General features: G+C 39.8%; 1 protein-coding gene across 4 annotated transcripts in view; it reads right to left on the reverse strand.

Annotated features, from left to right (window-relative positions):
* Positions 1-4,134: 4,134 nt before the first annotated feature.
* LOC113048375 (arachidonate 5-lipoxygenase) overlaps positions 4,135-14,940 on the reverse strand; it is a 102,777-nt gene continuing 91,971 nt past the window's right edge. For 3 of the 4 annotated variants that reach the window (XM_026210167.1, XM_026210166.1, XM_026210161.1), the window contains 8 exons: positions 10,462-10,608; positions 10,176-10,373; positions 7,928-8,014; positions 6,008-6,186; positions 5,739-5,863; positions 5,248-5,348; positions 4,986-5,156; positions 4,135-4,896 (listed from right to left, as the gene is read on the reverse strand). In XM_026210167.1, the coding sequence (XP_026065952.1) occupies positions 4,717-4,896; positions 4,986-5,156; positions 5,248-5,348; positions 5,739-5,863; positions 6,008-6,186; positions 7,928-8,014; positions 10,176-10,373; positions 10,462-10,608 (1,188 nt within the window). In that variant the 3' untranslated portion in view covers positions 4,135-4,716. The remainder of the gene's footprint in view (positions 4,897-4,985; positions 5,157-5,247; positions 5,349-5,738; positions 5,864-6,007; positions 6,187-7,927; positions 8,015-10,175; positions 10,374-10,461; positions 10,609-14,940) is intronic. The other variant, XM_026210164.1, reaches the window with a different exon arrangement.

Below are 14,940 nucleotides of genomic sequence, written 5' to 3' on the forward strand. Positions count from 1 at the left end.
AACTCTGTTTAATAAGAGATAATTTATTAAGTATATGTACTTTATAGTTAACGATGACACATTCACAAACTGAGTTTGTACTAAATGGAACATAAACACGAGGATTATGAATAGTAAGTTGATTATGGTTTCCCTTATGAAAATTTACCATGTCTTAATTATAGTAAACTAACCATGGTTTTTTGGCATGTCAACTACCATTTGTATAACCACAGATTTACTACAAATACCATGGTTAATTTGTGGTTACCATGGTTTAACAATATTAACCATGTTTTTTTGGTTTTATTTGTAAAACCATGGTTAATTTTTCATAAGGGTTCTGCGCAGATTTATTTACTTTATATGATAAAAATCCTCGTATGCACAACACTGCCTGTTACTGTATTTAGGTTCTTAGTTGCAAAGCTTAATTGTAAACTTTGATGTTTTAACTGAAGTCATGATTACTGATTTCCCGGGATGATCTTGATATCATTACGTCACCGCGAATGACGTCATGGGCACAAAAGAACCGATGAACCGGTTTTTTAACTGGTTAATTGAAACTAACTGTTCAAAAGAACCGGTTCAGGCAGGAGAACTGGCCTTCCCATCAATACAACGCACTGTCTGTCTCTCACAGCAGTTTTGTGGCTGTGGTCTCTCTGTATGATCTTTATTAAGAGATACACTGTACAATAAGGTGACCAGATTTCAAAATATGAAATCTCACTTGACATTATCTACAAATTTATAAACAGGAACAGTGTTTTTGTGTTTATTATTTTTATTTAATTGTTGTGAGTTCCATACATGAATATCATAATTGTGTTTGAGGATCACACTTACCCTAGTTTTTATTTTTAATACAATTCACCAAAAATCACACGGAAAAATAGTAACTATCATAAATAGTCTGGGGTGTTAAAAGTCCACTCCCTGGTAAAAACATCACTAAACATGATTTATAATAATTAATATAACATAAGACTAATTTAAAAAAAGTTTTGGAAATTTGTAACTTTTAATTAAAGAGAAAACGAGAAAATCCCGCACACAATCAACTTGCAAAAAAAAAATCCAACGCCCATACGTCAATATCACATTAGCGTTGTCGGAGAAAAAAAAATGGAGCGCAAGTTTATGAAGCCTGGGGATGCTGTCCTAGACTTCTAGCAATAGATAAAGGACTCAAAAATAAATGGCGCTTTTTGGCAGTTGGTGCAAGAAACAGAGAGCCCTGGGCTTGTTTCTGCATTATTTGTTCGAGGAAGCTTCTGTATGCCGGCAGCGGTAAGAAAGTGCTTGCTCGCTATGATTTGTTGCGTTCCAGGCAACCCGTAACCCATGTTTTTCCAACCTTAAACCCGGGAAAGTGCACTGGAATGGCAGTCAAATCCGTGACTTCCCATCCGTGAACTCGTACTAGATCGATGTACTCTTGGTTTTGACATCACAGCACGCGAAACAACAGTGACAGCCCCTACGGATTCAGTGTTTATGCAAGTGGTACATGTTGAAAATTACATTTTAGGACACTGTAACGTTGCAATAAAATTAATAATCTAGCTAAATTATTAGCTATACGTTTACCCGCTCCCCCCGCAAAATCCTGCGGGTAAACGTATAGCAGTTTTTCTTTTTTTTAATACATTGCATACACTGTTGAATATAAATTAAAAAAGAAAAGGAAAATAAACAAATGTTTAGTTTTATTTGCGTTTCATTAAAAGTATGAACATGAACAAAGAACAATTAGTAGATAGAAATACAGTAAAAAAGTAAGAAATGTAAAAATATATATATACATTTTTTTGCGCAGTGGATAAGACACACGTCTGTGGTGTGAGAGACCCGGGTTCGAATCCACTGTGAGACACCATTGTGTCCCTGAGCAAGACACTTAACCCCTAGTTGCTCCAGAGGTGTGCGACCTCTGACATATACAGCAACTGTAAGTCGCTTTGGATAAAAGCGTCAGCTAAATGAATAAATGTAATGTAAAAAAATATATATCCCTATAATAATTAGGCTATATAACCTAATGAATTATATAAAAATAATAAACCTGGATTTATTTCATGTTCAAAGGAAAAGTAGCTTATGGGGCCTGCGCAATTCCTTCAAACATTTAACAAAAATATCCTTATTCCTCAATAACAAAATAGACCAATTTTAAATATTTAGCTAATTAGCTGGAATGCAAAGTACATGGCGTGTTTGCTTAATCTTGGAAATTCGTCTTTTCCACCACTGGAGGACATCATCCGGTCTGCGTGCTTCTAATCAATCCAATTTGACCCTTAAATGCCATTTTGGAATCGAATTACACGTAGCTGTCTATGGTGTCATCGCATCCTCCCATTCCGCAAAGTCTATTTTATTTTATTCTATTATAAATAAAGGTCTATTTGTTTCTAGTTATTTTATTTTGTTAGATATTTCCACTTTGAGGGAGTCCCGCAAATAATTTTATTTTCCCGCAACCCGCACACAATAATATCTTGCCGCCCGCATCTGCATTCACCCATCAATTATTGTCCCGCGCCGCAATTGGTGGCGCTGGGTCCCGTGGTACTCCTGCGGGAGTGCAGGTCTCTAGACGGGAGCAACTATTAGCTGACACACCGTTGTCTATGACTGACCATGTCTGCGATTAAAAAATACGTTTGTGGACATTAATACCAGAACATGATTTGTCATTCAGAATTTCGCAGCCACTGGTCACCCTGTGTAGAAAACTGGCAGAAGACAAAAAAAAAAAGCGTCAACTAGCCTGATGGTTTCAAATCAACATGCAAGTTATCCCAGAAAAAAAGTGATAGCCTGGATTTCACTTCTAATCTTCAGTTTAGCAGTTCAGTTCTTTAGCACTTTGAGCACTTGTTATTGTTTAGAAGATAACACTTTATTTGACATAGTACTTTTAAATAAATGGTGCCAAACATAATTCTTGAAGAGATTCATGTCTATCTCAGTCTGTTTACCATTTTTTAAGTACTTTAAGCTCTTGTTACTGTATTTGTGTTATTATCGTCAATATTTTAATGAAGTCTGTGTTTGGAGTTTGGAGATCCCAGCAGAAACAGAGAAACAAACAGAGACATCATTAGCATAGCTGCTGATCTTAGCAAAGTAAAATTAATTAGTTTAACCCAAGCTAATGAATAAAAATGTGCATTTGTTCAGATACAACTGCAGTTACAATTTAAGAGATACATTATTTGAATGCCTGGTGAAAGAGATGTGTTTTTAATCTAGATTTAAACAGAGAGAGTGTGTCTGAACCCCGAACATTATCAGGAAGGCTATTCCAGAGTTTGGGAGCCAAATGTGAGAAAGCTCTACCTCCTTGAGTGGAATTTGCTATCTTAGGAACGACCAAAATTCAATTGAGCAGACACAACTTATTTCTAAAATTTTAGACATAAATGGAAGATTTGAAATAGGCCTATAATTTGCCAGTACACTAGGATCTAGTTTTGGTTTCTTAATAAGAGGCTTGATAACCGCCAGCTTGAATGGTTTTGGGACGTGTCCTAAAGATAACGACGAGTTAATGATATTGAGAAGCGGTTCTTCGGCTACAGGTAACAAGTCTTTCAGTAATTTAGTGGGTACAGGATCTAATAAACATGTTGTTGGTTTAGATACAGTGATAAGTTTATTTATCTCTTCCTGTCCTATGGTTGTAAAGCACTGCAGTTTATCTTTGGGTGCGATGGATGAAACTGAAGTGTTAGACACTGTAGAATCTACATTCGCTATTGTATTTCTAATGTTATCTATTTTATCATTGAAGAAATTCATAAAGTCATTACTATTTAACGTTGGTGGAATACTTGAATCAGGTGGCGTCTGGTAATTTGTTGTTAACTTAGCCACTGTGCTAAATAAAAACCTTTGATTGTTTTGGTTATTTTCAATGAGTTTGTGTATATGCTCTGCTCTAGCAGTTTTTAGAGCCTGTCTATAGCTGGACATACTGTTTTTCCATGCAATCCTAAAAACTTCTAAGTTAGTTTTTCTCCATTTGCGTTCAAGACTACGAGTTCCTTTCTTGAGAGAGAATTACTCTTATACCACACTTTAAAAAAAAAAAAGTTCCTTATCGCAAGCAAATTTGACAAGAGCAGAAAGCAGGAGACAAAGTGATGGTAAAATGAGCAAACTTTGTTTATTGAATAATCTTAGTATCTTTCAATGCTCAGACTTACAGACAAATCCAACAAGTGTTATTTATTACGAAACCCCACAATCATAAGATCGAATGGAAACAATAAGTAATATAAAATATAGCACAATAAAATGACACAATTGAAGAATAATAAAATGATGAATATGCGGTGAAATGTCATAAACTGAACACATGATTAAATGATAAATCAAATGACAATTACATGAATGACTAATGATTATAAAAATTACATTTGTTGGTTTGCATATGATTGCTCTCTTGAAGTAACAAACACCCACAGGTTGATGATTAGATTCCCTAAATGCATCATATTTCATTTACTGTGAAACTAAATAGCATATTTCTTTTTTGTAATGACATCCGATTCTTGGTGTGTGTAATAGTTTGTATTATTTTCATCCAGATTACCATTATCACGAAAATACTTACAGTTACCGTAGTAATAATTTTGTTTATGAAGTTATTTTGTCATGTGGATCCGAATACCCCAGTTAAAAATATATAGAAATATATATGTATTTCCCAGAGTTGTTCTCTCAGATGGCGACGCTGTTGGGGATTCTGTCTGGAGACAGATACCAATAAGGCAATTTCAGTTTTTCATTTCGGCTCTTGATGATGTTGGTTACTTCAAATAATTTCTTGCGGAATGTCGTAATGGCTTCAATGACTGGTTGCTCAGTGAAGTAGTTGTCTGGATACACACCTAAAAACAGCTGGGGGAAGATTTGGACAAAGTACAATGTTTTCTTTGTTTTGTGTTGTAAATGTATTCAAACTAGTTATGAATAATCAGTCATCAAACCTCTCCGTCCTGGAACTGACTGAGGGCCCAGACTGCTCCTAGATGCCAACTGGCACGTCCACGGTCCGGCAGACTCTCCATGATGTACTTCATATCCACCTGGCCCTTCTGTGTGGGAGGAGGCTTCCTCATGGTGGAAGGACTGTTGGGGACCCAGGCAAACCAGTCAAACTGGAACACGGGAAAGACACACAGAGATCAGTCAACAGATACCAACCCAGGCAGAGTTCAGATTGATCCAGAAAAGAGTGCATCATCCCACCTGTCCGAAGTTAACAGCAGCATGTTGTGCTGAAGCTGTGAAAATCACAACAGTCAGGTACTCGACCAACTGCTCTCGAGTTTTCAGGAACTCTGGGAATTCTGTGAATATTGGTAACAGTTTGACTTATATGCAATTAAATTTTACATTTTGTACGCCATGCAAACACAATACATATGCCATCACAAGAACATGCAAACTTGTGTTAAATAAATTCTGGGTAACACTTTAGAATAAGGTTCCATTAGTTAATGTTAGTTAATGAAAATACAGTTATTCATTGTTAGTTCATGGTAATTCACAGTGCATTAACTAATGTTAACAAGCACAACTTTTGATTTAAATAATGCATTAGTAAATGTTGAAATTAACATGAACTAAGACTTAGAAATGCTGTAGAATGATTGTTCTTGCTTAGTTCATGTTAACGAAAGTAGTTAACTAACATTAATGTAACCTTATTCTAAAGTGTTACCAAATTCTGTACTCACCACCATTCTGGGGACAGTTCTTCATACCAGAGAAACAAACATCTTGAACAAATGCCTGGATCTCCCCGTCCTCCTGAACAGACTCATCACTGCTGTAGTAGATCCTGACCACATCAGAAACGAAACTGGAGGAAGATCAAGAGCAACGATGAATCAGCAGATTCAAAAATAAATCCTGGCATCAAATGGTTTACTCGTTTCTTTATTGTCATTAAATCTCACCTTCAGCATTTGAACATCTGTAATTGTTTGTGTATTTTATCAGTTACCTTCTCACTGCCTCCCAGACCATCATGCCATCATCTCTGTAGTAGTAGTTGGGCAGCTCGTCCTTGTTGTCCACTCCTCGAGCTTTCACGGACTCAGGGAAGCACATGGACTTGTAGGTTAAAGTCTTCATGGCCTTATTAATCACTTCAACAACTGCAATCCCACCAGTGCCGTTAGCCTTCGAGGTAGAACACTAGTGATTATTTTTCTACATATTAATATTTAATTTATGTCAGTACCATGTGAAACGTGAAAGTAATTAGTAAGCAGGTCATATTATTATCTCTTAAACCATATGTTAACTCCCATCTCCCAGAATGCTTTACTTGTACTGGACTTGTTCACGATTGCCTGTTTTCTTCATGTCTGGTCAGTGCATTTGATGCACAAGGAGGTAGGAAATATAGATCAGGGTGTCTTTATGCTTTGGAATAGGGATGCTCATATTGACCGTTTAACCGTTAACCGAGAGTAAAAATTTTGACCGATTAATACTATCAGTTAAACGGTTTAAACGTTTTTTTTTTTTTAGGTTATTTTTGTTTAGTTTGCTGCATGGTTTAGAAAATAGAATAGCCTAGGCTACTATATAGCTTATTTATTAACTTACTCAACCACACCTGTGACACATGCCTGCAGATTTTTTTTTTTCTGAGCAAGGGAAGCAAAATGAAGCGAGCGAAAAGAAGCACTGTGTCGGATTATTTTAACAGAAAGGGCGACGAAGTTACCTGTAAATTATGCGGCGCCGTATTAAAATACAGCAGTAGCACAAGTACCATTTACGAAGCAAACACCCACAAGCTTCGAGTGATGAAGGGCAACAAACTCTGCCCTCCATGTTATCAGGGAGAAGATGCGATGCACGGCGATCTGAGGAGATAACGCAATGATTATCCAGAAGCAGAGGTTGACATTTACATGAGAGACGATCCTCCTTCTCTGGATATTAATCCTCTTGACTGGTGGAAAGCAAATGAAAGGCGCTTCCCGAAGCTGGCCACTCTAGCGAGACGTTACCTGTGTATTCCCGAAACATCTGTCCCATTGGAGAGGGTATTTTCTGCCGAGGGTCTAACTGTCAACAGGTTGCGCTCCAGACTGACCCCACATCACGTTGATATGTTGGTTTTTTACATAAAAATTAGACAAGGTTTTGAAGTAGGGCTGCTATTTTTATTTAACGAAAAATCTTAATCTAACGGGAAAAAATCCGGTTTGAAAGCTTCGTTCAAACGGATTCAGTGTTTTCTTTTTGTCAACTTAATTTGTTAATTATTTAAGTTAAAAATATATATATTTAGTGTAGGCCTATTTTGTATTTAATTTGTATTATTTTATTCTATTTTTCTCTCACTGTCAGAAATGCTGCAGGTGCGTGGAAATTTAAACGGAATCCAGGTTTTGTTCATGTTTTGTTGTTGATCTGTTCTGTATGCTGCTGTTTGCACTTTGCACGTTAAAATAAACCCTTTGATGAAAAAAAAATTGTTTGTATTTTTTTAAAGGGTCAATTTAATGCCAATTCAATATTATAATCTTATCAGTTAACGGTTAATAATCGATTAACGAGCGGCGGTTGTCGGTTGGGAAAATTAATCGAAATGAGCATCCCTACTTTGGAATCAGCAAAGTGTTTGCTTTTGGAGGCAAGAAATATATTCTTATTTCTGAGCTCTCAGGTGGAATCATGTTCTTGAATAACATTAACTTTGGGTACAGTATTGTGTCTTACAATAATATTGTATCGTGGCTTCTCTGGTGACTCTCGTCCCTAACAGTTAGATGACTGAATATCTGAGTCTGATATTTAAAACTCTATGCATCTCCAGACCTTGAAGTCATGTGAACGAAGCAGATAAACAAAGAGAAAAGCTGTGGTTCCTAACAAGCCAGTGTTTATGCAGGGTTAAAGATACCTTCTCAAAGATCCCAGATTCACCGATGAGATTTTCACGAGCTGCAGTGTTGATGGCAACGGTGTAACGTACATGAGGTATCAGCAACTGTGAGGAGAAAATGAAGCATTTAAAAATAAGTCCGGAAGTAAGACACTGAAATGAGTGGCCTGGAGTTCTTTATTGCCTTCAGTGTTTGGCTTCATACCAAAATCATTGTAACACCTGCCTAGAGTGCCTAGTTGCTTTTATAGCAAGAGCAATATAATAAAGGACACCATTGTATTTTACAATGATTTGAACACACTTCATCCAAACAGAATTCAGAAGTTATTCAGAAACAGGAAAATACGGGTGCTGGTCATATAATTAGAATATCATCAAAAAGTTGATTTCACTAATTCCATTCAAAAAGTGAATCTTGTATATTATATTCCTTCATTAGACACAGACTGATATATTTCAAATATTTATTTCTTTTAATTTTGATGATTATAACTGACAGCTAAGGAGCACTCCCAAATTCAGTATCTCAGAAAATTAGAATATTGTGAAAAGGTTCAATATTGAAGACGCCTGGTGCCAGACTCTAATCAGCTAATTAACTCAAAACACCGGCAAAGGCCTTTAAATGGTCTCTCAGTCTAGTTCTGTAGGCTACACAATCATATGGAAGACTGTTGACTTGACGACCATTGACACCTTGCACAAAGAGGGCAAGACACAAAAGGTCACTGCAAAAGAGGCTGGCTGTTAACAAAGCTCTGACACCAAGCACATTAATAGAGAGGTGAAGGGAAGGAAAAGATGTGGTAGAAAAAAAAAGTGTACAAGCAAAAGGTATAACCGCACCCTGGAGAGGATTGTGAAACAAAACCCATTTAAAAATGTGGGGGAGATTCACAAAGAGTGGACTGCAGCTGGAGTCAGTGCTTCAAGAACCATTACAGAAAGACATATGCAAGACATGGGTTTCAGCTGTCGCACTCCTGTCAAGCCACTCTTGAACAATAGACAGCATCAGAAGCATCTCGCTTCAAAAAGGTCAATTTAAATTGAAAGTCAATTTAGCATTTCCTTTGAATATCAGGGTCCCAGAGTCTGGAGGAAGAGAGGAGAGTCACATAATCCACGTTGCTTGAGGTCCAGTGTAAAGTTTCCACAGTCAGTGATGGTTTGGGGTGCCATGTCATCTGCTGGTGTTGCTCCACTGTGTTTTCTGAGGTCAAAAGTCAACACAGCTGTATACCAGGACGTTTTAGAGCACTTCATGCTTCCTGCTGCTGACCAACTTTATGGAGATGCAGATTTCATTTTCCAACAGAACTTGGCACCTGCACACAGTGCCAAAGTTACCAGTACCTGGTTTAAGGACCATGGTATCCCTGTTCTTAATTGGCCAGCAAACTCGCCTGACCTGTGGTCCTAAATCTATGGGGTATTGTGAAGAGGAAGATGCGATATGCCAGACCCAACAATGCAGAAGAGCTGAAGGCCACTATCAGAGCAACCTGTGCTCTCATAACACCTGAGCAGTGACACAGACTGATTGACTCCATGCCACACCGCATTGCTGCAGTCATTCAGACAAAAGGAGCCACAACTAAGTTTTGACTGCTGTACATGCTCATACTTTTCAGTTGGCCAAGATTTCTAACAATCCTTTCTTTGTATTGGTCGTAAGTTATATTCCAATTTTCTGAGATAACGAATTTGTGATTTTCTATAGTTGTCAGTTAGAATCATCAAAATGAAAAGAAATAAACATTTGAAATATATCAGTCTGTGTTTAATGAATTCATATAATATACAAGTTTGACTTTTAATGGAATTAGTGAAATAAATCAACTTTTTGATTATATTCTAATTATATGACCAGCACCTGTATAGGTTGCATGTTATACCCTGGAGATACTTAGTCAATTTGTTAATGAAGGACACAAAACACATGATTGGATTCTGGAAAAACAAGAACCTGTGTGTAATCTAGTATTGTAAACACATTAAATGGGTAAACACATGCTTTTTCTGGACATTAAATAATGGCATATACCAGTAAACTGAGTATCACAAAATCTTGTTGTGCGATTCATTTTAATAATCTCCTCCCATAAATAAATGGGAAACTCCTAAAAAAGTAACTACATTCAAGGCTTTTTTTCACTGCATGTCTTTAGTAAATTCTGACAAAAAAATATTTTAACGCCAAAAGAGTGTTAATAAATCTTCTTCTAAATCTCATATCAATGAAAGCGTTGAAGGATGCTACCTTGTATATGGGATGGACTGCAGAGAGCTGTCTGTACATGGCGATGGTAAAAACCTCAGAGGTCAGATGTGTCCTCAGAAGGTGTGTGACCAGCTGGTGTACATTGAAGTCGGAGCATTTCACCCACATCTTGGCCAGCATCCAGTCGTACTGATCATCGCTTGGGAGAAAGACCTCTGCAGTGGTCTGACGTCTGAGCTGTTTCAGAGAGAAAAGGTGTATTTGGTAAAAACTCCAACACTTAGTTCAAGCACCAATTTTTTTACCAGAGTATTTCTGCAGGCACCTGAATAGCAATCGGTAGAATTTCATTCTGGCTATTCTTGTACAGCAGACAGAAGGGAGCAGCCAAATACTGCTGGGTATCTGGGTCTGTGGCGTTGGGTGGCACTCCCTCCAGTATTGCATAGTCTGCTATGTAGATGTTTCCTGCCTGTAGCAGAGCGATGTTTAATGTTGGACAATGGAGAAATTCTATTCTATTCACATCCAGAATTGAACACTGCTACAGGTTTCTTTGTGGCACATCATCCAAACTCCATCCAGACAACATCCTGAACTCTGCTGCACACCTGCTCACTCACTGCTTGTCCTCAAAAAGCCACATTTTTATAAATGTTGTTTTTAGAGCTGGAACAACTGATCGATTTAATCGATTAAAATAGTTGTCAAATAATTTAGTCATCGATTGGTTTCTAAATAACTTATTTGCTGTAAGCGGCTCATTTCGTGCATATTTTAAATCTGCGGTGACCAAAGTGTGGCAGTACTCAGCCAGTACAGCAGGAGAAGTAGCGAATAGCCAATAGCTGGCCTCGTTTTATGCCACATGATTCCCACACAGCTTAAAGTATTCCGGCACCGTGCCGGATCTCCGGCACCGTGCCGGATCTCCGGCGTGTGGCCGTGAGGAAAAAAAAATTATAATAATATTTGAGTGTCTCCTGTTTCAGTTCGCTCTGGATTGTTACCTTCGCACACGGATTATCATCACCTCACTCAGATCTACCACCACCGTTACCATTACCAGCGCACTCAACTCACCTACTCACCAGTCTGTACTGCCCTCGAAGTTCCTGCGTCACTCTCCAACCTTCCATAATCACATAATTTACAATAAACTCTTTTTACTTGCTTTTGCCTCCTGTCTCACTTACCTAGCGTTACAGAACGATCTGACCATTATGGAGGCAGCGAGTAGTCAACATTACACCCTCGAAGAGTTTCTCAGAACCAGTGTTCGGAGGATGGACTTCCAGAAGGGGAGTCTTAACGACTGGTTGCGCGGTTCAAGCCTTGGTGACGCAGGTGTCCGAGCTCACTCAACAGTTCCAGCTACTACGAGCTCCCACTGCGCCGCCCACACCGCCTGTCCTCCCAGTACCATTGGAGACCCCCTCCCAGCCGGAACCACGTACGAGTTGACTCGGGTGAGCCCAACTTCTGTAGAGCATTTCTAACCCGCTGTGACATGCACTTTTCCCTACAGCCCAGAACCTTTGCTAACGAAAGGGCCAAGATGGCCTTCGTGTTGACGCTACTCTCTCGGAGGGCGGCATTATGGGGGACAGCGGTGTGGGAGAACCAGGATCCATGCTGCGCCTCGTTTCGGGCACTCTCCGTCCATGATGAGACGATTCTTCGATCGGGCCGTCGCAGGACGGGAGGCGGCCAGGAGGCTGGCAGAGTTACACCGGGCACGAGAGATCCTATAGAAGCCAAATGTGGTGTCAGTGTATTTTAGATACTGGGTGTTGATTCTTGTTTGTACAGCGGGTGTCACTCTAATGTTACCTGAGGTCAAAGTTATAAAGGAAGTATCAAACTGCCAAAGGGAGGGGGGTTTGACCCGGAAGGGCAAAAAGGTTTTGACCGCTTGTGGCACATAGGCGCTAGAAAACTGATTGTTGACTGTGTGTATACAGTATTGTTCAAAATAATAGCAGTACAATGTGACTAACCAGAATAATCAAGGTTTTTAGTATATTTTTTATTGCTACGTGGCAAACAAGTTACCAGTAGGTTCAGTAGATTGTCAGAAAACAAACAAGACCCAGCATTCATGATATGCACGCTCTTAAGGCTGTGCAATTGGGCAATTAGTTGAAAGGGGTGTGTTCAAAAAAATAGCAGTGTCTACCTTTGACTGTACAAATTCAAAACTATTTTGTACAAACATTTTTTTTTTCTGGGATTTAGCAATCCTGTGAATCACTAAACTAATATTTAGTTGTATGACCACAGTTTTTTAAAACTGCTTGACATCTGTGTGGCATGGAGTCAACCAACTTGTGGCACCTCTTAGCTGTTATTCCACTCCATGATTCTTTAACAACATTCCACAATTCATTCACATTTCTTGGTTTTGCTTCAGAAACAGCATTTTTGATATTACCCCACAAGTTCTCAATTGGATTAAGGTCTGGAGATTGGGCTGGCCACTCCATAACATTAATTTTGTTGGTTTGGAACCAAGACTTTGCCCGTTTACTAGTGTGTTTTGGGTCATTGTCTTGTTGAAACAACCATTTCAAGGGCATGTCCTCTTCAGCATAGGGCAACATGACCTCTTCAAGTATTTTAACATATGCAAACTGATCCATGATCCCTGGTATGCGATAAATAGGCCCAACACCATAGTAGGAGAAACATGCCCATATCATGATGCTTGCACCTCCATGCTTCACTGTCTTCACTGTGTACTGTGGCTTGAATTCAGAGTTTGGGGGTCGTCTCACAAACTGCCTGTGGCCCTTGGACCCAAAAAGAACAATTTTACTCTCATCAGTCCACAAAATGTTCCTCCATTTCTCTTTAGGCCAGTTGATGTGTTCTTTGGCAAATTGTAACCTCTTCTGCACATGCCTTTTTTTTAACAGAGGGACTTTGCGGGGGATTCTTGAAAATAGATTAGCTTCACACAGACGTCTTCTAACTGTCACAGTACTTACAGGTAACTCCAGACTGTCTTTGATCATCCTGGAGGTGATCATTGGCTGAGCCTTTGCCATTCTGGTTATTCTTCTATCCATTTTGATGGTTGTCTTCCGTTTTCTTCCACGTCTCTCTGGTTTTGCTCTCCATTTTAAGGCATTGGAGATCATTTTAGCTGAACAGCCTATCATTTTTTGCACCTCTTTATAGGTTTTCCCCTCTCTAATCAACTTTTTAATCAAAGTACGCTGTTCTTCTGAACAATGTCTTGAACGACCCATTTTCCTCAGCTTTCAAATGCATGTTCAACAAGTGTTGGCTTCATCCTTAAATAGGGGCCACCTGATTCACACCTGTTTCTTCACAAAATTGATGACCTCAGTGATTGAATGCCACACTGCTATTTTTTTGAACACACCCCTTTCAACTAATTCAACTAATTGCCCAATTGCACAGCCTTAAGAGCGTGCATATCATGAATGCTGGGTCTCATTTGTTTTCTGAGAATCTACTGAACCTACTGGTAACTTGTTTGCCACGTAGCAATAAAAAAATATACGAAAAACCTTGATTATTCTGGTTAGTCACATTGTACTGCTATTATTTTGAACAATACTGTATGTATACCGAAATGATTTACCATTGAAACTGGATAAATGGATATTTACCTCTGCACGATAAAGCAAATAAAAGAATAATCAGCAATACAACAAAGCCAATATATTCTCAAGACCAAATCCATAAAGTAACAGAACAACAAGGACACAGCATGTCAGCCAGGCATAGCCGGGCGAAACTACCCCAGCTGTCAGTATTAGACTGAGCGGCTACAGATCCGTTTCGGACTATTCAATCGAGTTCCAGACCCTGGCGGTGGAGTGTCATTGGAACGAGGAGGCGCAGTGGGACATGTTCCTGCATGGGCTGGCTGACTGCGTCCAGAAGGAGATCTACGCCCTGGATCTCCCCACGTCCCTCAACAGACTTATCGAGCTGGCCTTGCGGGTCGACGCAGGTCTGACACGGATGGAGAGGAGGAGCTTACCCAGCTCCAGATCCAGGGGACCGGCAGATGTGCGATTCAGCGGCGGGGACATGGCCAGCCCCTCCTTCGATCACGAGCCTATGCAGGTAGGGCGAGCTCGGCTTTCCCGGGAGGAGAAGGAGAGGCGGAGGTCCCTTAGCCTGTGCCTATACTGCGGGGGAGCCGGACATCAAGCCCATAGCTGTCCGGTAAAGGGGCCAGGCCCGGTATCCTCTACGCTCCTCCCGGTAAGACTGAGGTGGTCAGCACAGACCCACCACTGTCAAGCACTACTGGACTCAGGGGCAGAGGGTAATTTCATGGACAGCACATTGACACAAACTCCACATTCCCCTCAGACCCCTTCCGCACCACATCACTGTTCACGCCCTCAATGGACAGCAACTCCCTGCCATCTCACACATCACCGAAGACATCACACTCATAACATCTGGCAATCACTCCGAGACTATTTCCTTTCACATCCTTGACTCTCCCCTGGCACCCATTGTCTTTGGGCACCCCTTGGCTCCTCCTTCATAACCCCAAAATAGACTGGTCCTCAAATTCCATTCTGTCCTGGTGTAAAAAGTGTCATGAGTCTTGTTTAGTGTCTGCCTGTCCGTCTGTGTCTATGTCTGTGTTACAGGAGGAGACAGTGGATTTGTCTAACGTGCCCGCAGAGTACCTCCATCTGAAGGAAGTGTTCAGTAAGACTCGTTCTGCTTCTCTTCTTCCGCATCGTCCCTACGACTGTGCCATAGATTTATTGTCAGGTAAGTCTCCGCCTCAAGGCAAATTATATTC

This window comes from Carassius auratus, chromosome 29 (genome assembly GCF_003368295.1).
Source record: "Carassius auratus strain Wakin chromosome 29, ASM336829v1, whole genome shotgun sequence".
NCBI classification, from domain to species: Eukaryota; Metazoa; Chordata; class Actinopteri; order Cypriniformes; family Cyprinidae; genus Carassius; species Carassius auratus.